Source organism: Poromitra crassiceps, assembly GCF_964638095.1.
Source record: "Poromitra crassiceps genome assembly, chromosome: 22".
NCBI lineage: Eukaryota > Metazoa > Chordata > Actinopteri > Beryciformes > Melamphaidae > Poromitra > Poromitra crassiceps.
The window spans coordinates 14,195,150-14,219,141 of NC_139647.1; the positions used below are offsets into that span (position 1 = coordinate 14,195,150).

At 46.5% G+C, this 23,992-nt stretch overlaps 2 protein-coding genes across 2 annotated transcripts in view; both read left to right on the plus strand.

Moving 5' to 3' along the window:
* The window catches only part of LOC310796301 (B-cadherin-like), a 33,725-nt gene extending 16,492 nt beyond the window's left edge, over positions 1-17,233 (plus strand). Inside the window, exons 7-18 of the mRNA XM_083658463.1 lie at positions 5,128-5,272; positions 5,881-6,056; positions 7,235-7,369; positions 7,890-8,075; positions 9,810-10,054; positions 11,014-11,156; positions 11,724-11,815; positions 12,031-12,166; positions 12,825-13,043; positions 14,601-14,731; positions 14,857-15,000; positions 16,190-17,233. Of these exons, the coding sequence (XP_083514589.1) occupies positions 5,128-5,272; positions 5,881-6,056; positions 7,235-7,369; positions 7,890-8,075; positions 9,810-10,054; positions 11,014-11,156; positions 11,724-11,815; positions 12,031-12,166; positions 12,825-13,043; positions 14,601-14,731; positions 14,857-15,000; positions 16,190-16,402 (1,965 nt within the window). The 3' untranslated portion in view covers positions 16,403-17,233. The remainder of the gene's footprint in view (positions 1-5,127; positions 5,273-5,880; positions 6,057-7,234; positions 7,370-7,889; positions 8,076-9,809; positions 10,055-11,013; positions 11,157-11,723; positions 11,816-12,030; positions 12,167-12,824; positions 13,044-14,600; positions 14,732-14,856; positions 15,001-16,189) is intronic.
* Positions 17,234-19,349: 2,116 nt separating this feature from the next.
* The window catches only part of LOC310796174 (zinc finger protein SNAI3-like), a gene marked incomplete at both ends in the record, with an annotated part of 7,066 nt that continues 2,423 nt past the window's right edge, over positions 19,350-23,992 (plus strand). The window contains one exon of the mRNA XM_083658314.1: positions 19,350-19,428. Within this exon, the coding sequence (XP_083514440.1) occupies positions 19,350-19,428 (79 nt within the window). The remainder of the gene's footprint in view (positions 19,429-23,992) is intronic.

The window sequence follows — 23,992 nt, forward strand, 5'->3', positions numbered from 1 at the left end:
AGCAAGCAATGAACAAGGTAAAAAACGACAAACAATTATAAAAAGTAGCACTTATAAAAACATAGCAAGCAATAAGCAAGGTAAAACGACCGACAATTAAAAAGTAGCACTTATGAAAAGTCAGATCCGGAAGGGCCAAGATATAGTCCAAATAGGTGAGTCTTTAGTCTACGACGGGAAATAGGCAGTGTTTCAGCTGAACTGACCGAAAGGGGGAGCTCATTCCACCATTGTGGCGCCAAAGAGGAAATGAGTCGGGATCTAGATGAGCGACCCCCGGGTCCGCATATTGATGGAGGGGCTAGACGGACAGGACGGGTGGGGGTACGGAGAGAGCTATGCAATGGTTGGAGCTTAACCATGGATTGTAAATACATAGGGGCTGACCGGTGGAGTGCCCTGTAGGCCAGTACTAGAGACTTGAATTTGATGCGTGAAAGGATGGGAAGTCAGTGGAGTTTATGGAAGAGGTGAGTGACGTGAGAGAATTTGGGCAGGTTATACGCCAGACGGGCTGCAGAGTTTTGAATTAGTTGAAGAGGTCGGATAGCAGATGCAGGTAACCCTGCCAACAGAACATTGCAGTAGTCCAGGCGGGAGAGAACCAATGCCTGGACCAGGAGTTGAGTCGCCTCTATTGAGAGACAGGACCGAATCCTACGAATGTTATAGAGGGAAAATCTACAGGCGCGGGCAGTGGCTGCGATGAAGGCTGAGTTAGATAGCTGGTTATCAAGGATTACACCAAGGTTTTTAACTGTTTGAGAGGGCAGTACGGTAGTATTCCCAATGGAGATGGAGAGGTAACTGAGAGGACAGTCTTTAGCAGGGAGGAAGAGGAGCTCTGTTTTGTCAATGTTCAGTTTGAGATGGTGTGCGGACATCCAGGCTGCGATGTATTTGAGGCAGGAGGCGAGGCGGGCTTCAATTTGGGTGTCAGAGGGGGAATTGCACACATTTTTAAATTCCCACGATGTATGCACACTTTCACACTACAGTACATGCATATTAAATATTTCAGGTATGATTCATATCATACGTTTACTGCAGTTATGTTGTACACCCTCATAAGCTGTTATTCATACTTTTCTGTTACTTTTAGTTTCCATACATACATACATACATACTATACATACTGTAGAAACTGCTTGAGGTGTTGGTTAAAGGTATAGCCTCAGCAAGTGGGGCATCGGTAAGAATGAGGACGACCAGAGGAACATATTCCAAGGGTTTTATTTAGACAGATTCCTTGGTGTGTGATGGAATATCCGACAGGTGTAGATTGATGTAAACAGATGATACAGATGATTTTACCTAAACACAAAAAGGTATTAACAAAGGTTTCAAACAAACAAGGGAAAACATTCAACTGTAAAGTAATAATACATCTAATTCAAATATACAAAAGGAAATAACTAACTATAACAAGACTTACTGGCAATGATGCATCTGCACATTGGTGAACATCAAGGGAAGGACAAAGCAGCCTCCTCCACTGCTGTCTGGAGCCTACTGAGCCTCACCCAATCAGCCGTCCTTTATTGAGCCCAGGTGCGGCCCAATCAGGGCCCCAGGTGTGGCTGATTGGGTGAGGCTGAGCTGATGGGGGGGTTTTGTACAGCCGCCCCTCAAATATAGCATTATATTTGATAAATAAACTCAGGTCAGGGTCCAGAAAATCCAGGGTTAGCTGTAGGAGGAAAGGCTGCCATACATCACCCAAGGGAGAGGGGCGTCCCGCCGCCCCATGAAAAACAAGTTTTGGGTTCACAGGCTGGTCAGGCAGGATGGCTGAAGGGCACCACGGGTCCGGAGGGCGTCCAGGGGGCAGGCCAGTAGGGTGGAGCAACCCTGGACGATGGCCCAGACGCTGATGACACAGGTAGCAGCACCCTTCCGGAGGCCGGCCTGGATGCTGGTGGTGGAATGGTGCCACGGTAGGTCGGCGCCGAGGGATGGGTGCCAAGGGAGCGGATGGAGGTGCGGGGGCCACCCGAGCAGGAGGTCTAGGAGTCACTGGGGCTAGAGCCGGGGGGGCCACCGGTGCAGGGGGCACCGGGACTGGTGCCAGGAGGGCCACCAGGGCTGGTGGTGCGGGGGGCACCGGAACTGACGGTGCGGGGGGCACCAGAGCTGACGGTGCGGGGGGCACCGGTACTGGCAGTGCGGGGGGCACTGGGACTGGAGCCAGGGGGCCCACTGGGACTGGCGGTGCGGGGGGCACCGGAACTGGCAGTGCGGGGGGCACTGGGACTGGAGCCAGGGGGGCCACCGGGACTGGCGGTGCGGGGGGCACCGGGACTGGCAGTGCAGGGGCCACTGGGACCAGAGCCAGGGGGGCCACCGGGACTGGCGGTGCGGGGGGCACCAGGACTGGCGGTGCGGGGGGCACCAGGACTGACGGTGCGGGGGGCACCGGAACTGGCAGTGCGGGGGGCACTGGGACTGGAGCCAGGGGGGCCACCGGGACTGGCGGTGCGGGGGGCACCGGAACTGACGGTGCGGGGGGCACCGGAACTGGCAGTGCGGGGGGCACTGGGACTAGAGCCAGGGGGGCCACCGGGACTGGTGGTGCGGGGGGCACCGGAACTGGCAGTGCGGGGGGCACTGGGACTGGAGCCAGGGGGCCCACCGGGACTGGCGGTGCGAGGAGCACCGGAACTGGCAGTGCGGGGGGCACTGGGACCAGAGCCAGGGGGGCCACCGGGACTGGCGGTGCGGGGGGCACCAGGACTGGCAGTGCGGGGGCCACCGGAACTGGCAGTGCGGGGGGCACTGGGACTGGAGCCAGGGGGGCCACCGGATCTGGCAGTGCGGGGGGCACTGGGACTGGAGCCAGGGGGGCCTCCGGGACTGGCGGTGCGGGGGGCACCGGAACTGACGGTGCGGGGGCCACCGGAACTGGCAGTGTGGGGGGCACTGGGACTGGAGCCAGGGGGGCCACCAGGACTGGCGGTGCGGGGGGCACCGGAACTAGCAGTGCGGGGGGCACCGGGACTAGAGCCAGGGGGGCCACCGGGACTGGTGGTGCGGGGGGCACCAGGACTAGAGCCAGGGGGGCCACCGGGACTGGCGGTGCGGGGGGCACCGGAACTGACGGTGCGGGGGGCACTGGGACTGGAGCCAGGGGGCCCACTGGGACTGGCGGTGCGGGGGGCACCGGAACTGGCAGTGCAGGGGGCACTGGGACTGGAGCCAGGGGGCCCACTGGGACTGGCGGTGCGGGGGGCACCGGAACTGGCAGTGCGGGGGGCACCGGAACTGGCAGTGCGGGGGGCACTGGGACTGGAGCCAGGGGGGCCACCGGATCTGGCAGTGCGGGGGGCACTGGGACTAGAGCCAGGGGGGCCACCGGGACTGGCGGTGCGGGGGGCACCGGAACTGGCAGTGCGGGGGGCACTGGGACTGGAGCCAGGGGGGCCACCGGGACTGGCGGTGCGGGGGGCACCGGAACTGACGGTGCGGGGGGCACCGGAACTGGCAGTGCGGGGGGCACTGGGACTGGAGCCAGGGGGCCCACTGGGACTGGCGCTAGCGGAACCTGGAATGAAGGAGGCACCTGGAGCAGAGGAGGTGCAGGTGGCACCTGGAGCTGTGAAGGTGCGGGGAGCACCTGGTACTGATGAGGTGCGGGGAGCACCTGAGGCGGAGGAGGTGCAGGGAGCACCTGAGGCTGAGGAGGCGCCTGGAACAGCTGAGGCGGAGCAGGTGGCGCAGGGAGCACCTGAGGCTGAGGAGGTGCAGGGAGCACCTGAGGCTGAGGAGGCGCCTGGAACAGCTGAGGCGGAGGAGGTGGTGCAGGGAGCACCCGAGGCTGAGGAGAAGGCGCAGGGAGCACCTGAGGCTGAGGAGGTGCAGGGAGCACCTGAGGCTGAGGAGGCGCCTGGAACAGCTGAGGCGGAGGAGGTGGTGCAGGGAGCACCTGAGGCTGAGGAGGTGCAGGGAGCACCTGAGGCGGAGGAGGAGGTGCAGGGAGCACCTGAGGCTGAGGAGGCGCCTGGAACAGCTGAGGCGGAGGAGGTGGCGCAGGGAGCACCTGAGGCTGAGGAGGAGGTGCCTGGAACACCTGAGGCAGAGGAGGTGCAGGGAGCACCTGAGGCTGAGGAGGTGCAGGGAACCCCCGAGGCAGAGGAGGTGCAGGGGCCGCTCCTCTTCGGTACACCCTCTGCTCTATCGTGTCAAGCCTCCTGCTAACCTGCATCAATAGGTGTCTATGGTGCTCACCAAGTTGATATGGTGCAGGTTGGCTAGGCTGTCTCCCAGGTGTATGCCCGACCACATGGCAACAACACTGTGTTGGGGGATGGGTTTGGAAGGTTTGTGCTACTGAAGTAGAGTAAAAGGCTGGATAATATCCATATTGTTGATGGTATCCAGGTGCCCACCTTGGTCCCTCTGCTGGTTGCTGGTTCCTCTGGTCCATTCCCACTTGCTGAGGCCAATCCGGCTCGAAGGACCATGTAGAAACTGCTTGAGGTGTTGGTTAAAGGTATAGCCTCAGCAAGTGGGGCATCGGTAAGAATGAGGACGACCAGAGGAACATATTCCAAGGGTTTTATTTAGACAGATTCCTTGGTGTGTGATGGAATATCCGACAGGTGTAGATTGATGTAAACAGATGATACAGATGATTTTACCTAAACACAAAAAGGTATTAACAAAGGTTTCAAACAAACAAGGGAAAACATTCAACTGTAAAGTAATAATACATCTAATTCAAATATACAAAAGGAAATAACTAACTATAACAAGACTTACTGGCAATGATGCATCTGCACATTGGTGAACATCAAGGGAAGGACAAAGCAGCCTCCTCCACTGCTGTCTGGAGCCTACTGAGCCTCACCCAATCAGCCGTCCTTTATTGAGCCCAGGTGCGGCCCAATCAGGGCCCCAGGTGTGGCTGATTGGGTGAGGCTGAGCTGATGGGGGGGTTTTGTACACATACATACATACATAATACATACATACATACATACATACCGTACATACATACATACATACATAATACTTGACAGGCTCAAGTCTTGAACTTGTCTTTGATAAGGCATTGTAAAAGAAAGGTGATGAAAAGATGTGGCTGCACTAACCTTACTAATACTATCATAAACATGTTGTTCCATGCAGCTCAAAGCTCATGCTGTAGCAGATGGTTCAGGTGCAACTGAGGACCCTATGGACATCATAGTGAACGTCATTGACATGAATGACAACAAACCCATTTTCAGTCAAGACACCTACCTTGGAGAAGTTCCAGAGGCCTCACCTAAAGGTACAATCAATCAGTGGTTGCAGTTCAAGTCTGAATAAATGTCTGTCCTTGTGTACTGGCAATACTTTTGTGCTAGCAGTCTGGACCCAAATAGACCCTTTCCACGGTGGCCATTTTGTGTCGAAAAGGCAGGTTAAACACAGGTGGAAGCAAAACAGACTTCCAATCATGCATTTTGGAAACCCTCATTACCATTTTGCTTGCACCTGTGTTTTTCGACACAAAATGGCCACTGTGAAAACGGTCTATTCTTCATCCTGTAAATCACTTCTTGAAAACATTGATGTGTATTTTACGTTTGCTGGTTATTGTTGTTATTGTGGAGGAGGGGGCATTTTGTAAGGCAGATAGTCACCAATGGCTGATATTTTGACATACACGGCTCCATCCACTGCTTGACCAAACAGTGAGATTAAAACATTCAAGACACATCTGGTTTACTACAGACCCAAACATACATTTGTCATTGTACGAGCTGTCCCCAGTCAGCTCATCATGCATCTGACTGGAACAAATGAGTCAAATGTGGAAAGAAAATCCAATTGCATTGCAGGTGTTCCAGACTGTATTCTAGTTAAACTTCAACTCCTCCCTGTGTTTCCCAACAGACTTTGAGGTGATAACGGTTACGGCCACAGATCTGGACGAGCCAGGTAATGATAACTCAGATGTCCGCTACGTTATTAAGGACCAAAACCCAAAGACGCCCAGTGACGGACTGTTCGCCATCAACCCAATCAATGGCGTCATCCGAGTCACCGGTACAGCAGAGCTGGACAGAGAGGTGAGCCTTTAAAGACATATTTCACTGAACATGTCTACGTCTGTCAGCCTGCAATATTAGCTTTTCTTTTCTACTGTGTTTACTGAACAAAAGTGTGACACACACTGCTTGGTGGTATTTGGGCATCATTTTGTGCTAGAGCTTTCCAGTATGTCTCAAAACATACCTAAATACCTTGGAACACCGTTACATTTAGGCCCTGTGCACACAGGTACACAGATATTTTTGAAAATGTATGTTCTCTGCGTTTTGGCCTCCTGTCTGCATGAAAACCGCATTTTAGGTAGCTACTGCTATGCCGAATTGCACGAAATTCGGCACTGTGCTCTGTCGGCTTATCGGCAGCGCACTCCTCCCCAAGTGTGAAGTCGATCGGACAAACGGTTCTCAAGATAAACCACTTTTGGTGTTGCCAGCGCTATGACTCTGCGTATGTCCAAATTGCACGAAATTCTGCACTGCATGCGGTCAGGTCCCCCCTAAGCGCACCCCCGAGTTTAAAGTCGAGCCGAAAAAGGGTTCTCGAGATATGCAAAGGACAGACAAGACATACAGACTGCATCGCCTTTATTAGATAGATTGAAAACGGAGCTTTTGGAAAATGCCTCCCAGAGTGGAGATTTTTCAAAACTCCGTTTTCAGGTATTGATGTGGACAGGTGAAATGGAGCTTTTGGTAAACGCTGACATCATACTGACTTTGCAGATGGCAATAGTTTTATTTGTATCAAGCCCGTGTCAGGAACTTACTACCTTATAGTACGTGTAGTCAGTACTGTTTAATGACGTGTTTATAAGTCGACCTTGCTGTATTTCTCTTTACTCTTCTGCTTGAAATCCACGATCCACCTGCTTTTGAAAAAAGTTGCAGAAACTAAGTAGAGCTCTTTGTTGCCAGGCAACCAAAGCACCATTGACTTGTCCTCTTGTGTGAGAAGTGAGTGTGGATCTTAGCCGTTTTTCTAAAACACTTTTGTTGCGGCCAGGAATGTTTTTTGAAAACAGAGGACAAAATTAAGTTTTCAAAAATATCCATATACGTGTGGACAGGAGTCTTATTATCATTATTATTACTTGCAATTTGAGCCATCCTGTATGACCTGAAATCTCATTTTGTGTGTGTGTGTGTGTGTGTGTGTGTGTGTGTGTGTGTGTGTGTGTGTGTGTGCGTGCCAACAGAAATTCCCAACGTACACTTTGAAGATAGAGGCGGCGGATATGAAGGGAGATGGGTTGCTGGGGCGAGCGACAGTCATCCTCACTGTCACCGATAGCAACGACAATGCTCCGGCTTTCACTCAAAAACCGGCCACGGTAAGCACCATTAAGCATAACATAGGAGCAACTAAAGGAATTGGTCACTGATACACAAACGTGTCCATTAATGGATAAGGTCATCAAGAATGAGAATGCTTTATTTTTATTTATTTTTAACTGTCGAACAACATTTTCAATGTCAGAATTGAGACTTTGACTATCAATTTATCCAAAATGGCACATTGAAAATGGCCCATTTCATGACAGTGTATACCCAGGGGTGTAGTGTACACAAATATGTCAGTCATGGTCTGGGCCTATGAAGCTATGTGATTTTACAGTAGCCTACTTAGAAAATCGAGTTCAGATTTTTCATACGCGATTTGAGCTGGATTTCAGTTGGTGCTAATAAATTGAATTTGTGAGCAGACATTGGATGAGACAAGACTAAGTCATTGTAATCTAATGAGGTAGATACCATATGGATTGTAATTGTACATTCACACTGAGAAGTTTGGCTGATGGGTCACACACACCCCCAGACAGTCTTTAACACATGTGCCTTGCTTTCTCACAGTACGCCGCGACTGTCCCAGAAAACAAAGTAGGAGCTGTGGTTATTAAGATGTCAGTAACCGACGGCGACGAGCCCCATTCCCCAGCCTGGAATGCCAAATTCACAATCGTCGGCGGCAACACTGATGGATATTTCACTGTTGAAACCGGACACACCAAAGACGAAGGAATCATTAAAACTGCTAAGGTAAGACATTAACAGCTAGAGTAGTAGGAGTTCTCATAACATCTTCTAATATTATTATCAACGCTAACAAACTTCCTCCATATAGCGTTTTTGCTAAGGTGCAGAGCTAGTAACTTAGGTTTTCCAAATCTGCACATTCTATATCTACACATCTGTAAAGTGACTATATTAAATAAGTTGTATAGTTTTGGATGACGACGGCGATATAGGCTATACTAGGGGTGCACCGATCGATCGGCACGCAATCTGTATCGGCCGATTTTGACCTCAAATATGTGATCTGCTGCTGCAGATATTTCTTTATTGTCGCCGATCGCATAGCCGATCATGCTGCACGTGAGAAACATGAGGCAGCCCATTTTCATGTCTTCAATGTCTATCTTTCATATTGTGCTCTAACGTTTATATCATTGTGTTGCAAAGCATACGCTTTGCTTTCGTCAGTGTACTCACCTCCACACACCGCACCAGACTGTCAACACACCCCTTGCATCTTTGAATCACACAAATCAGCTGGTGATTAGAGCAGACTCAGCAGAGAGAAGTTACCTCCAGTCCTCCCGCCTACCGAGGCATTTGCATGCTGTTAAGTCCGTGTTTGATCCATATTTGCGTGTATCCTCCTAACGTTAATAGCTCCGGTTAGCTTTAGCCGCTTTAGCTTAATCGATAAAATAGTTAACTTGGGTCGAAGTTATTTTCCTTGTGTAACAGGGAAATCCCGGAAAATGGAGTATTTTTGTTGAGTGAACTGAACTGCATTGAACTGGTAACATGGAAATCCCGAAGTGGAATGATTATTGTTCTTTTATAAACTGAACTGAGGGAACTGGACTACTACTAGCCATTTAGTTCAACACAGTCTTGTGCTCCAATTATCTCACACACAAAAAATCATGTTGGCGGTTTCCTTTAGCCTACAAAATATTGATGTAGAAAAAAAAGAAAATGTGCTGCACTTTCAATTTGATGCATGAAATGTAGGCCTATATGTAAAATGGAAACTGTTCTATAATAGACTGCTATAGCTGCTTACAAAATAAATACATAAATATATATATATATATATCGGTGATCGGTCGATGATCGGTTGGGCAGATATTTCTCATAGGTGATCGGCAATCGGTGATCGGTGGCAAAAAACGTGATCGGTGCACCCCTAGGCTATACTGTAGATCGCTTTCTGTGCACCTGCTAATGCAAATGTTCATTTTTGTGTTCCTTCTGACATTAATTTGTTATACAGTACATTGCATATTGATGCTGTAAAATCATGCCATCTAGTACTTTTGTTCGTGCATTTGGGCCATATTATGCACTTTCTTGTTGCACTGATTTCCGACGAGTCTTTCACAAAACAGGGGAGTGACGAAATAAATGATAATTGAGCCGCTGTCCGATGGATTGGTGCTGAAATCATATTTGAGAAATAGAGTACTAGACCGAAAGCGGACGTGTAAATCTAACCATCTTTTGACAGCCAGTTACGAACGCAAACAACAACAGGGGACAACTTGACAAGTCTCCTTCCCTATTGCTACTCCTACAATTTCCCCACTGGGATCATTAGTTTAGTCTGACCTTATTAATGATAATCAAATGGAAATCATAACTGTATAAAATGATAATCAGTGCAATTAAAAAAAAAAAAATAGGATTCTCGTTTATCAGCAGCAATTTATTGATGTCAGACATTTCTCTGATCTTTTGTGCTTCACACTCCCATGCATCCAGGGTCTGGACTTTGAGAAGACCAATAAGTACACCCTGCTGGTCGCAGTGGAGAATGAGGTTCCCTTTGCCGTCAAGCTGCCCACCGCCACCGCCACCGTGGTGGTGAACGTCCTGGATGTGAATGAAGCTCCGGTCTTCCAGCCACAGGAGAAGGTGGTGGGGCAGAAGGAGGACCTGGCCGTCGGCAGTGTCGTGACCCGGTACACCGCCATTGACCCCGATACCGCACGCAAACAGACAGTCACGTAAGAACAAGCTCTTTCCTGTTTATTTTTTATTTTTTCATATTTTATTTTACCTATAAGTATACAATGGCACAGTACAAAAGTGTTCACAATACAAGACAAACCCAAAAAAAGAGAGTAAATAAGATAGTAAAGAGACAAAAATGCATACAAAAAACAAATACATTGAGAGATACATGATCATCTTTACTGCGTTAAGAGTGGTGAAAATAGAGAGAGCATTCAGATAGCCTTTCAATCACGTGGGATGAAGATCCTCCATGTAGTTGAGAAGAGGCTGCCAGATTTGATAGAAAAGATTGATCTTATTCCTTAATGAGTACAGTAGGTTATCTTTTCCAGAGGTATGAGAGCGACATTCCAACTGGCAATAGGAGATCTGACTTCCATTTCACTGCGATACATTTTTTGGCAATAACCAGAAGGATTTCTGTAAGTTTAAGGGGACATTCACACCAAAAGCATTTTTTTCTGTCAGAACGCTATCAAACTCATTGAGAGCACTTCCATTGTGCACAAAACACAGCGCACGGAGTGGTTTTTTAATGCTCCGGACCGTTTGCTTTCCCCTGTAGTCGCGTGCAGTACAGATCAGAACACAACGACCACACGGACGGTAGCCAGCTGGTTTTGTCTGTTTGATGTTGTTCACTGTCAACATGAAAGCCAGATTATTGCCAATTCTGGCAGCAGCCGAGGTTGAAAATCCCTCGGGAGGAGAAAAGGTAGGAAGAGTGAAAATTACGAGCAGCGCGCTTTTCCTCTAACGCCCACAGCGCTCCTCCAAAAACAACAGACGCCACCAGCGCTGAAACGCCAGGTGCGTTCATTAAAAGAGGAGCACGTCTAGCGCGTCCTTACATAGAGAATGAATTGCAGAAAGACGCTGGCAGCTCCAAAAACGCTTTTGGTTTGAATGTCCCCCAATTGTGTTTCTTTTTCCATGTCTGTGTGTCCAGGTATAAAATATTCAACGACCGGGCAGGCTGGCTGAGCATGAACAAGACCACGGGTGAGATTACGGTGAAGAGCCCCATGGACAGAGAGTACCCCTTCGTGGTGGACAACAAGTACACCGCAATCATCATTGCCTATGACAATGGTAGGTGGGAGGCAGGATGTTTATTAAACTTCTTTCAAGTTAATTTATTTAAACAGCCCTTCATCGCAAGCAACTTTACAGAGACAGAGCCTGACTCCATCTACACAGATCAACAATCAGTCATACAACAGAATAATCTTTACAAATATTGCTGTAACTGTCTCCATTCTCAATCAACAAAAATCAAACAGAATAATGTTACACAAAGAACAAGGAAGCAAAACAATTTAACACCATTAACACCATTAATCGCACAAATCAAAAGAAAGATCCTGGAGGTTTACCGGACAACTGAGGATGGATCAGAACACAGAGATTCATTGCGGTAATGACACACTACATCCCAACGGTCCATCTCAAACTGCAAGGACGCTTCTCTGTCCGCACATTCTCAAAATGTTCTGTCCAAGACAACTAGAACACAAGGACACAAATATATCGACACGGCATTCTTGGATTTGATTATTATTGTACCTTTTGGTGTGTGTATTCTTAAGAAAAGGTTGTCTTCTTTAGAATGCTGTGTTTCCTTGTCCTGACCTGTGTTTGTTTGTGCGCTCTCTCCAGATGAGGTTCCAGCCACAGGAACCGGCACCCTGCTGATCCTGCTGCAGGATGTCAACGACAACGCACCCACCATCAACGAACGCACCATCAAGGTGTGTCTGTCTCCCTCAAGTTTGAAACATACAGTCGTCATGTTGAGTTAAAGAAACGTAACTCGCAAGAAACACACTTTGCATGAAAGTAACAATTCATTGACAATAAAAAGAGTAAATATACATGTATAATATGTATATTTATATATTATATATATATATATTATATATTTATAACATGTATACATGTTGGTTAACGGTCTGCGTTTCCTCAGGTTTGTAACAAGGATTCGAAGGAGCAGCTGCTGTCGGTAACGGATATAGATGGACCGGGCTTCGGTAATCCATTCGCCGTCAAATTATTACCGGACTCATCCAACAGCAACTGGACCGCCAAGATGAATACCAACGGTATGTACTGTTTACAGTATACATGAATAAGCAGCCTGAGTATCCTGATACCCTGCATAGCTGTTTCAAAGAAAGCAAGAGAGAAAGCAGACCTGACTGCCTTCAAGAAAGTTCACATTTGTAGAGGAACATGCATGTAGGGTGCGTTTGGAAATAGCACTCCGAGCGCCCAGAGCGCACTCCGGCACAAACTGGACCGTTCGTAAATTCTGAGCACTGTTGGAGTACAGCGTTGGGTTGTTCAGAGCGCGACACTCTCGGGAGTGGCAGAGCGCACTCTGAGCACTGCGTCCGTGTGGGCGGAGCGTTGCGAGTGCCCGGGTTCTGCCCTGCGCCTCTCACCCTGTCGATTAAACGGCGCGGGCGGGACTAACTTATTTTTCCTCTGAGTTTCTTGACCCCTTCGTTCATTCATTCAGAAAGAGCGCGCTCTGCTTCTGTCTCCACTCGCTCTCTTATTTTCGTGCCGGGCGTCAGATTGGATTTACGAACGCACCCGTGATCTGACAATCAGTGTGACATCATCACCTTCACACACTTGTCCGCCAAATCTCAGCCTCCTAGCTGCTGGCGGCAGCTGAAAATACTCAGAGAAAGCATGTGACACCCAGAATAACATCAACTGAATTTGTCGTCCGTCTTCCTCTCTTTGCTGCAGGAACGGGCATCAACCTGAGATTACTCAAGCAGATACCTGCCGGAAAGTACAGCGTCATGATGGAGGTTAAAGACAGACTGGGCGAGGCGCAGGTTAGCACCCTTCAGGCTGAAGTGTGCGAGTGCACCGGGGACGACGTGGTCTGCCAAGACCGCATCGCAGATGAGGCCGGCCTGCCCATGATACTGGGAATCCTGGGAGCCGTCCTGCTGCTGCTAAGTGAGTAGGAAACGTCATTTTAGAGTCGCTTATAAACATATATTTCCATACTGAGGTTTTACATTCATGTCCAGAGACGGCAGGTTGAAAATTGGCTCAATATGGAAAGAATCTTTGCATCTGTGCTGCACTGGGAAGCAGTTAAAGACCTAATGCAGGGGTTTTCAAAGTCTGAGACTGTGGGCCTCCCCTCAGACGAGGCTTGGAAAAATGCGATGCATTTACGAGGCATTTATTAGTTTCTGACTCTGGCAAAGTGGGAAAAACTGTAAAATTCCCCAAAACTACTGTACCTCTGAACTATCTAACCAAATCACACACATTTAGGTTATTCTTTGTGATCTCCTTTTTGATAACTAATGTAATAACTAATATTCATATTTTTTCACTTCCATTTACTGAGCCTCCCCTGAAACGGTTTGGAGCCCCCTGGGGGAGGCCCGCCTCCCACTTTGAAAACACCTCACCTAATGAAAAACCTCTAACCAGGGTGGGAATTACATGGATGCCATGAGGCCATGGCCTCCATTGCCCCTCCCTCTGGCCGTGATGCCCTGAGATCCCTAAGGCCACTTTGGCAGTGCCCTGCTACCAGCCTGCTACTGTCAGTCGCTTTCATTAAAAGCGTCAGTGGTCTCAGTTTAATGTAGTCTGCCCTATGCAAAGGATGTGTCATTGGCTCATTTTTTTATTTTTTATTTTACTTTTTCAGAACATAAAGAAAACAAAAACAAGAACAGGAGAAAATAAAGAAAAAACATATACACATACATTCAACATTACAATGCTACAAAATGGTGCTACCAGTCATAGAAAATGTGCTTACAAAACAATAAAAAAAAATGTATATACTGTGCAAAGGATCCTCCATACGTATAACTGAGATCATGTCTGTCAGCCACAGCTGAAAAGAAGGTGGAGAGGAGGACTTCCATTCCTTCAAAATTAGTTTCTTGGCAACTGTCATTCCCTGTGTCAGAGATTGCTGCACGGCCATTGGGAGGAGCAAAGAGGACTCCGAGCAGCCGAAGATGGCGAGTTCCGCCTCCAGTTGGGAGGGTTATTTTGTAGGCCTTAGAGTACCAGTCAAATATTTTGGCCCAGAATCCTGATAGTGAAGGGCAAAACCAAAAAGCATGGGACAGTGTGCCCTCCGACACCCGACACCTATCACATAGTGGTGAGACCGAAGGATACATCTTGTGTAACCTATGCTTGGAGTAATGAAGACGGTGAGCAACTTTAAGTCATTGGCTCATTTTAACACACATTTCAGAAAAATTGCGATGCCAAAGGCCAGATGGCCACGCCCCTAAAATGACAAAATTCCCAGCCTGGTTCACTTCACACTCCAAGCAATTGGGTTGATGGGTTTGCTTTGTTGTAACCAACTTTGGGTGGTGAGAGAGGCTCCAGTTGCATCAAAGTGTTTTGCTCCAGTGACTTGTTGATGCCACAGCTCAGTGTGGATTGGACCCACAGTGGGTGACCTTCCTGGCTAGCAGAACCGTTTTGTTTTTGAGGCGTTGCGTTAAGCTCTCTGCTCTGTGTGTTCAGTGTTGGTGTTGCTGCTGCTGATCTTCATGAGACGAAGAGGAGGAGAGAAGAAGGAGCCTCTGCTACAGGAAGACGACATCCGAGACAACATCTATTACTACGATGAAGAGGGAGGAGGAGAGGACGATCAGGTAAAATGCCATGAGAAAACTACTTGCAATCTACAGTACGTGATGTGCAGACTACCGTGTGATCTCGACAGGTTCAAGGATAAGTGACTCTGACTTACACGTTTTGTGTGTGTGTCTCCCACCAGGACTACGATCTGAGCGTTCTCCACCGCGGTCTCGACAACCGCCCCGAGGTGTTCAGGAACGACGTGCTGCCAAACTTCATGCCAGCTCCTCAGTACCGGCCTCGCCCTGCCAACCCCGAGGACATCGGCAACTTCATCGACGATGTGAGTGGAGAGCCCATACGAACCATTTCAAAATCATATGCAACTCAGGTTGAAATGAAACCTCCCCGCTCCTCCCCACCGCCTGCTCACAAGCCTACGTCGTCGTTCAAATGCTGTTTTTCCACTCGGCTTCTTCTATGCAGCATAATCAGAAACAAATATTTGAGGGGAAACCCAGCTAAAGATACTGTAGTTCTGCGGTGCCAGATGGGTTATGAACTTAGTCTCTTGCCTCCAGATCTGAACTGCGCCAATAACATGCTTTTGCTGACTAGAATCTCTGTGGACCCCTATAGCAGTGGTTCTCAAATGGGGTGCGGGGACTCCCAGGGGTCCTTGAGGCGGCTCCAGGGGGTCCCCAGCCAAAGGGGGGTAATTTATTTTCGCTATAATTCCATTCATAACTAACACAATGACTATTTTGGTCATGGGTTTTATACACTTTCTGTAATAAAACATCTAAAAGCTTCAATCTTATTATCATGGGGGACCGTGGGACAAAATCCTATCAAATGGGGGTCCGTGGTCTAGTTTTTGTCCGTTTAGGGGCCCTCCCATGTGAAAAGATTTGAGAACCACTGCCCTATAGTGTGAGAGGGCTAAAAGGCTGGCAATAGTGATGAAACGTATTGTGTGTCGGCTATTGTGACATGTCGAATTCTAAAGTTGTGTTAAAAATAGTAAACAACATGGTCAGACTCACTCTTTTACCTTGTTGGTGTAGGCACACAAACATGCATACATTCCAATTAAGTATGCATATGTTTTGAATGTTGATCATATTCCAATCTGATTAATATAATTCAGCATTTTGCATAAGAGTCTATATTGGGTCATTTTAATGTAATGTGTTATTGTGTTATCTGTTGCCCAGGCGGCAGCTAATGGGGATCCTTTTTAATAAACAAATAAACACATTTTGATATGGGACATATCTCTCCTCGATTATCGCTTTCTGACAGGGAGACAGATTCTGTAACTGCCCACCATCTTGCGTGAAATACTAGTCTTATAGTGTGTGGCCAGCATATATAAGGTGAACGTGTTATGTGAACGTGTTATGTGTTATAGCTTCATAGTAACTTGATGTATTGAGATCAAAACCCATCTTGATTTCAATACTACCTCCCACCTTTCCCGACTCTCGACGGCGTAGTGTCTAATGGCGTCTGTCCCGCTCCCTCCCCAGAACCTGAAGGCAGCCGACAACGACCCCACAGCGCCCCCTTACGACTCCCTCCTGGTGTTCGACTACGAAGGCGGCGGCTCGGACGCCGGCAGCCTCTCGTCCCTGAACTCGTCCAGCAGCGGGGACCAGGACTACGACTGCCTGGCCGAATGGGGGCCCCGCTTCAAGAAGCTGGCCGACATGTACGGAGGAGGCGAGGACGACATGCTGTGAGACACACCGACTGACGGACGCACGCGCGTGCGGCCGGACCAGCATTAGATTGATGGACTGACAGATTTATAAACAAACGCATCTCGGGATGAACTAGCCGCAGTCCAAACGGCAACGCAACCGGCAGATTTTGTGTTGATTTTTTTGCGGGCTGTGGTTGTCTACCTTCCTTCCCAGTCCTGTTAGCAAGTTAACAGCCATTGTTTCAGAGGCCTATATGGTTGTTTTAAGCCAACCTGATTAACTTTCTGTCTGCCTGTCACTCACTTTTTTGGATCTTTGGATCTGTCTGATCACTACGCTAAAGACTAAAGAGGCTTTGATTTGTGTGTTTTTTTCCATCTCTGTGCCTTGCTGACTTGAGGAGACATCATCTTCTTCAAAAGTTAATTTATGGATTTTGTGCAGAGGATTCGGATGTTTTAGCCTTCAGTGTAGCTTATTGGGGAACACTGGAGGGAGCTGGATGGCCATATACACATGTACATGTACATACACATATACATGTACACGCACTTGCAGTGTTACTTAGTTAGCATAAGTTTAGCTCTGCTAGTCAAACACACAAACAGGCTCCCTTTCCAACAAAGACTGTGCAGTAAGTGGACCACACTAAGTGGGCAACACTAGCCCAGAAAATGCCATTCTGTACTTGACTTTTCCCTCATTTTGTTATTGTGGTGTTTGTATCATGTTATTGCTTCAGTTTAATTTGTCATTGTTTTTGTATTAAGATTACTGCTCGAGGCATGAATTTACAGAGATGTGAACCAATATCGGCCTCAGAAGCTTTGCTCACGGAGTATGTCAATAAATTCTTTTTAAAATGTTTGATATGCATCTGTTAAGTTGGGGGTCTTTATTATTCCATTGCAATGTCAGTCTGGGAACTTTGTGCTGTTCCTTCTGAAAGTGCATTACCTGTTTTTTGGATTTTATAAAGTTATCTTTTAATACAATGATGCACTTGCACTTACCTTTTGTATTTTGCTAATGAAAAAATGTCAATTTGAACATGTTCATCATCTAACATCAGGAGTTGGGGACTTTTTTTTTTTAATACTTTTTTTTTCATTTTTTATAGAACAATATACAAACAAGACAAACGGTCTCAGACACAGGAAAAGGAAAAAAGAAGAAAAAAAACAAACATAGGCTACATACGTCATTAACATTCAACAATATAACATGCTATCAGCCGCATAAGGTGCTTATGTGTTTATAAAACATATCGTGTACCTGGGATCCCGCCTAAGGGGTCCATTGGATACCAACTGGGGAGCCATCCATCATCCCCAACCTCAGTCACTTATTCCTAACCTCGTCAAAGTAGGTCAAAAACGGGTCCCAGATATCTGAGAACCTTTTAAGCGTGTTGGTTGAGTTGGGGACTTATCTAATTGCAGTTCATTGTTAATACACTGGAGGGAGCCAAATGAATGGAATGATTTATTTGAAGTTTTAGAGAAAGTTGTTTCAACAACCCAACTAATCAAAAGGCAACTTTTTGAAGCAAATGTTTTTTGAGCATCGGATTTAGTGAAAGTTTTTTTTTCTTCTTCAATCCTTTGATCGTAGTGCAACATTTGACATGGTAGAGCAGTGGTTCTCAACGTGGCATCTGGAGACCAGCAGGGCTCCTTGAGGGCGTTCCAGAGGGTCTGCAGCAAATATTACGTGTTAAATTAATTCAGCTACAAGAAATTAACACAATTGGAGAATGTATACAGATTGGCTGCTGTGATCATAGTTTCTCTGTTATCTATACAGACAGTCATGGGATTTTGGACAAAATCACACAAAAATCATTAGTTATATTTACCAGTTAATATGTTAGGCATACTAGTTAGTCAAATCTGTTTATGTTGTTTTATCTTTAACGTTTTACTTGTTTATATAGATTTGAATGATTATTTGTACATCTGCTTTATTTCATTGTTAAAGCAACTGCATATCAAGTCTAATATTGTAGTTTATATTTCCTTGAGCAGGCCTACTTTACTCTGAGGCCAAATAACCCGGTAGCCCAACTTTTTTTAAACTTGAGTAGGTTTCTCAAATGGTAGCCTAATTTTCACTTTTACTTGGGAGTCATTTTTATAGGAGTAATTGTACTTTGACTTGAGTATTATTTTCAGTAACCTACTCTACTCTACCCACCACTGCTCTCTCACACCTGCAGACTTTCCTCATAAATGAATGTAGTTTTGCTGAAATCTTCCTGGGAGGGAACAGTTGGATTTAGGCTAGCTATACAAATGCAAATAGGCTATAGCATGGTAAGTGTAGGCCTATGCCAAAGCTTTGGATTCTTATAGAAACATATAGGCCTACCTTTTCATAGTTTAAAATAAACAAATAATTCAGTGTAGTTTGTTTCCCACTCAACATGTGTGAGCGCAGCCGCAGTCAAAGCGGTCTAAACCCGTTTGAAAGCGTTTCTGTGGCTCTATACAGCGTGCTGAAAGCACCTGTTTTGTTGGGGTATGCTGATTGACACGCAGGTCCCGCCCCCTGCACTTGTCCTTTCATTCTAATTGGTCCAAAACTGCGCGCGCGCGCGTGCGTGTGTGTTTGTGTGTGTGTGTGTGTGTGTGTGTGTGTGTGTGTGTGTGCGTGCGTGTGCGTGTGTGTGTGCGTGTGTGCGCGCGCGCGTGTGTGTGTGTGTGTGTGTGTGCGTGTGCGTGTGTGTGTGCGTGCGTGCGTGCGTGCGCGTGCGTGCGTGCGTGTGTGCGTGTGTGCGTGTGTGTGTGCGTGTGTGTGTGCGTGTGTGTGTGTGTGTGTGTGTGTGTGTGTGTGTGTGTGTGTGTGTGTGTGTGTGTGTGTGTGTGTGACCCTCGCCTTGCATCTGACCCTCTCCGGTCAGTGGGAGAATGCGCGAGCCCGCGGCGCGCAGGCAGTGTGTGTGTGGAGCCAGCAGGTTGTCGTTAACCGGAGCACCGTAAACATGCCGCGCTCTTTCTTAGTGAAGAAACATCAAAGCTGCAAGAAAGCAAACTATGGAAGACTGGACTCACACACAGACGGTAAGTCATAAACAATGGAAGACTGGACTCACACACAGACGGTAAGTCATCAACTATGGAAGACTGGACTCACACACAGACGGTAAGTCATCAACTATGGAAGACTGGACTCACACACAGACGGTAAGTCATAAACTATGGAAGACTGGACTCACACACAGACGGTAAGTCATCAACTATGGAAGACTGGACTCACACACAGACGGTAAGTCGTCATGCTGGTGCATCTCATTAGAAGAGAGGTTCTCAACGTGGGGGCGGGCGGGGATCACCAGGGGTCCCCAGCAAATTGATGGAAGCAAAATTCATAGTTATTTTCATTTAGGCTACAAAAAGTTAACCATTAGATCAGGGGCGGTTTTAGCATCAGAGCTTTGGGTGGGCTCAGCCCACCCAAAGGTCATGGACCACTGAACCCCTAGGGGGGTCCGGGGGCATGCCCCCCCGGAAGAAAATTTTGTACAGTTTCGAGTAAAAATTGATCAAACTGGCGCACTTTGAGATCAAAATGAAGAGACTAGATCTATGAAGAACTACACACATCAATATCTTCTTTACCGTTCTGTGGTTTTACAGCAATGAAAAAATAATTGTTTCCCTATATATACTATATATATTCTGCATACAGGTTACTATATGGTAGAATTATGCTTGCATAAATAATACCAAAGTCACTTCAGGGGAGTTTCAAGTAAAGTAACATTTTGCTTTGTAGGCAAAACAAAAGTAAAATTAAATCAAAAGGGAACTTCCTAACTTATTGGCTGGAATAATATTCCGACAAGATAATAATATACTGTAAGCACTAAAGCAGGAGTTTGCAGTCAACTAGTTGAAATTAATATGTGGCAGTATTTGTGGGGGTCAAAATCTATGTAGGGTGTACCACCACAAATAGATCAGTGTATGGGAAACACTGACTATTAAATTGTGTGACTAGAAAGACACCAATAAATCTGAGAAAATGTACTTTAATTTTGAACAACAGCACTACAACGGTGGCATTACAAATGGTATTATGAAATTATTGTGTGAAAAAACAAGAATGCCACTTTTTTCATGAACTTTAAGCAGAAAATTAAAAAATAGTTTTAAAGCAAAAATAAACAATAAATAAAGATCATTTTAACATTGGCTCAACCAGCCCATCTTACTGACCACCAGGGGTCCTGGTCCTTAATCCCTTTTTATTACTCCCATGCCACTGGTACTGTACACAAACAAGGCTGTTTAAATATCTGCCTTGCACTCCCTTAGAGCAGGGGTGTCAGACTCATATTAGGTAGAGGGCCGGATTTGTTCAACTGAGACCTCATGGGGGCCAGATTTTTTTTTTACTAAAATCAGTTCGACTCATTTACCCATTTACTTCACAAAAGAAATACTGCTCTTTCCATTTCTCTTGAAACTGCCTGCATTCCGTGTCAACCTTTCTCTTTTTCGACAGCATCTTGTTCAGGGGCGGACTGGGATCATAATTCAGGCCGGGCATTAGATACCAAGCAGGCCAGGCCGATACGGGCCGACGCGCGTGCCGGCGTCAGAAAAATTTGGGCCGTTTAAAGCTCAATTTGGGCTGTTTGAAGCCAGATGTGGGCCGTTTGAAGCCCAATTTGGGTCGTTTAAAGCCAGATTTGGGCCGTTTGAAGCCCAATTTGGGCCGTTTGAAGCCCAATTTGGGCCAAGTCCAATTTTACAATGAGATGCACCCACTTTAATCCTGAATAAAGTAATAAAACCACTAGTAAACCAGTAGGCGGCGCCTGGCCTGCTGTTCAGTGAGTGGCCTGACTGCGGGCACAATTTTTTTTTTTTTTTTTTTTTTGCAGGCCAGGCCAGGCCAGGCCAGGCCACCGGGCATTTGCCCGACGTGCCCGATTATGCAGTCCGCGCCTGATCTTTTTGATTCTTTTGTTTTTTGGTAGGTAGCTGAATGCGCGATTCAATTCCAGCGTGGCATCATGACGGCTTTGTTTACACCTGATGACCTACTGACATACTTCCTTGTAGTGCAGGTTAATTAACTTATGAATGAACTCTTAGCTTGCTTATTAGCCACACGTAGTTCATGATAATGGGGTGCGAATTTAATAATAATAATAATATATATATATATTTTTTTTAATATTCCAAAACATCTCGCGGGCCGGATGAAACCTGCCCGTGGGCCGGATCCGGCCCGCGGGCCGTATCTCTGACATCCCTGCCTTAGAGGGAAATAACAAGCCTGTAAGAACTTTTATTGAGATACTATATTGAGATTTATCACATAAGTGATGCCATGCACGCATGTTAAGCTATCGTCATCATCACATCAGACAGGCTGTGTAAAGCCCTACCTTCCTCCAGTCCACCTGTTTGTCTGGCAGGCACAGCGACAAGTTCTTTTGTTTAGCCTACGACAATGTTACGTGCTAATTTGCATATCAATATGCGCTAATTAAGTAACTACTAACGACTCTGACTGCTCAATGCTCACCTCAGTTTCATTGATCATGAGTGGGGAGAACGATTGTGTGGACTGTGGAGGACCACTTCGCATAGAGGGGGGGGGAAACATGCACACAGCGCATTGAGTGTAGTCAGAAACTGCTACTAATGACCACCATGGATTTGGAGAGGGATTAAAAAAAAAAAAAAAAAAAAAAAAAAAAAAAAAAAAGTTTTTTTGCCTCTATTTTTTTGGGTGGGCTGAGACTATTTTTGGGTGGGCTAAAGCCCACCCAAAAACGGCCTAGAACCGCCCCTGCATTAGATAGCGTTAGCCTAATGTAGGCTACTAATTATAGGCTATAGAAGAATGACTATTTTGAACATATTTCGCCGTTAATGTTATCGCTACAGTATTCCTACAGATAGGAATCATGGAGTTCTGGACAAAATCTAAAAAATATTCTCAGATTTGAGTTTGAGAAAACTCATTAAATGTGGGGTTCTGATGTGGAAAAAGGTTAATAGGATTCACTCTTTTAGACCTTATGACTAGTGATGACTTTTTTAATTAAAAAGTATTACTCTAAGATTACCCTATCATTATTACACCTAAAAGGCTTTCTGCAACACCACAGCCCACAATCAACATCCACCATCATAGACATTGTGACATCATCAGTGATATCAGCAGTGATAGACATTGTGACATCATCAGTGATATCAGCAGTGATGTCACAATGTTTGATGTAATAGGAAAGTGGATGTTGATTGTGTTGTGTCACAATGACATCACTGATGATGTCACAGTGACATCACTGATGATGTCATACTGTCTATGACATCACTGATTCTGATGTCACTGATGTTGTCACAATGTTAGTGAGAGGCAGGGAAGGGATGGTGATGTCACAATGGCTGTGTGAGTGTGAAGGCCTAATAAAAACGAAAATACCGTTGTAGTGCCCCCCCATGGGTGGATTTCCCACCCCCAACAGATTAATTCCAGAACCCTGAAACGTTTTTTTTAGCAAATGAAGGCGATCAGAGCAACGGTGTGCCTACACAGCTCTCCAATTATAGTAGTAGGATTCCATCTCTTTAAAAGTTAAATAACAATAATAATCATGGTAATAATGTATTGCATTTATATAGCACTTTTCATAACACAAAAAGCCTCCTATAAACTGGACATGCAGTCTATTAAAATATGTAACCCCCTCTATAATACACAGATGATGGCCTAGATCAAGTGTTTTATATTGTATGCTATACATTTAAGATCATGCCTAATAATGGTGAATATGGGAGTTTCCTCTTTCCTAACCAAATGTATGGGATACACATTCTTTCACACTGCATTTTCTGTCTGCCACAAAATATATATCCCTCCTAATGCAGGGGATACACCTATCAGCACCACACCTGTCCAAAATGTATATCCCTCCTAATGCAGGGGATACACCTATCAGCACGACACCTGTCCAAAATGTATATCCCTCCTAATGCAGGGGATACACCTATCAGCACGACACCTGTTCAAAATATATATCCCTCCTAATGCAGGGGATACACCTATCAGCACGACACCTGTCCAAAATGTATATCCCTCCTAATGCAGGGGATACACCTATCAGCACCACACCTGTCCAAAATGTATATCCCTCCTAATGCAGGGGATACACCTATCAGCACCACACCTGTCCAAAATGTATATCCCTCCTAATGCAGGGGATACACCTATCAGCACCACACCTGTCCAAAATGTCCCAATTTAATTTCACTATCTGCTCTGTAGCGTCTCCTGAACTGGTGTAAAGTATAATGGGAAATGATAGCTTTGCTCTGGCCACAACAAAATGTAGTTTGGGTTTTAGCAGGTGCAAAATCCCTCCCACAAAGGAGGGTGGGCATTGTCCCCGGGCCCCTGAGAGACCTGAAGGGCCCCATTAAGCAGCTTCAAGAGCCTCATTTACTGACACATCCCTCCTTCAACGTGTGTTTTTGTTCCAGTTCACCCTTCAGCCATAACACACACACACACACACACACACACACACACACACACACACACACACACACACACACACACACACACACACACACACACACACACACACACACACACACACAC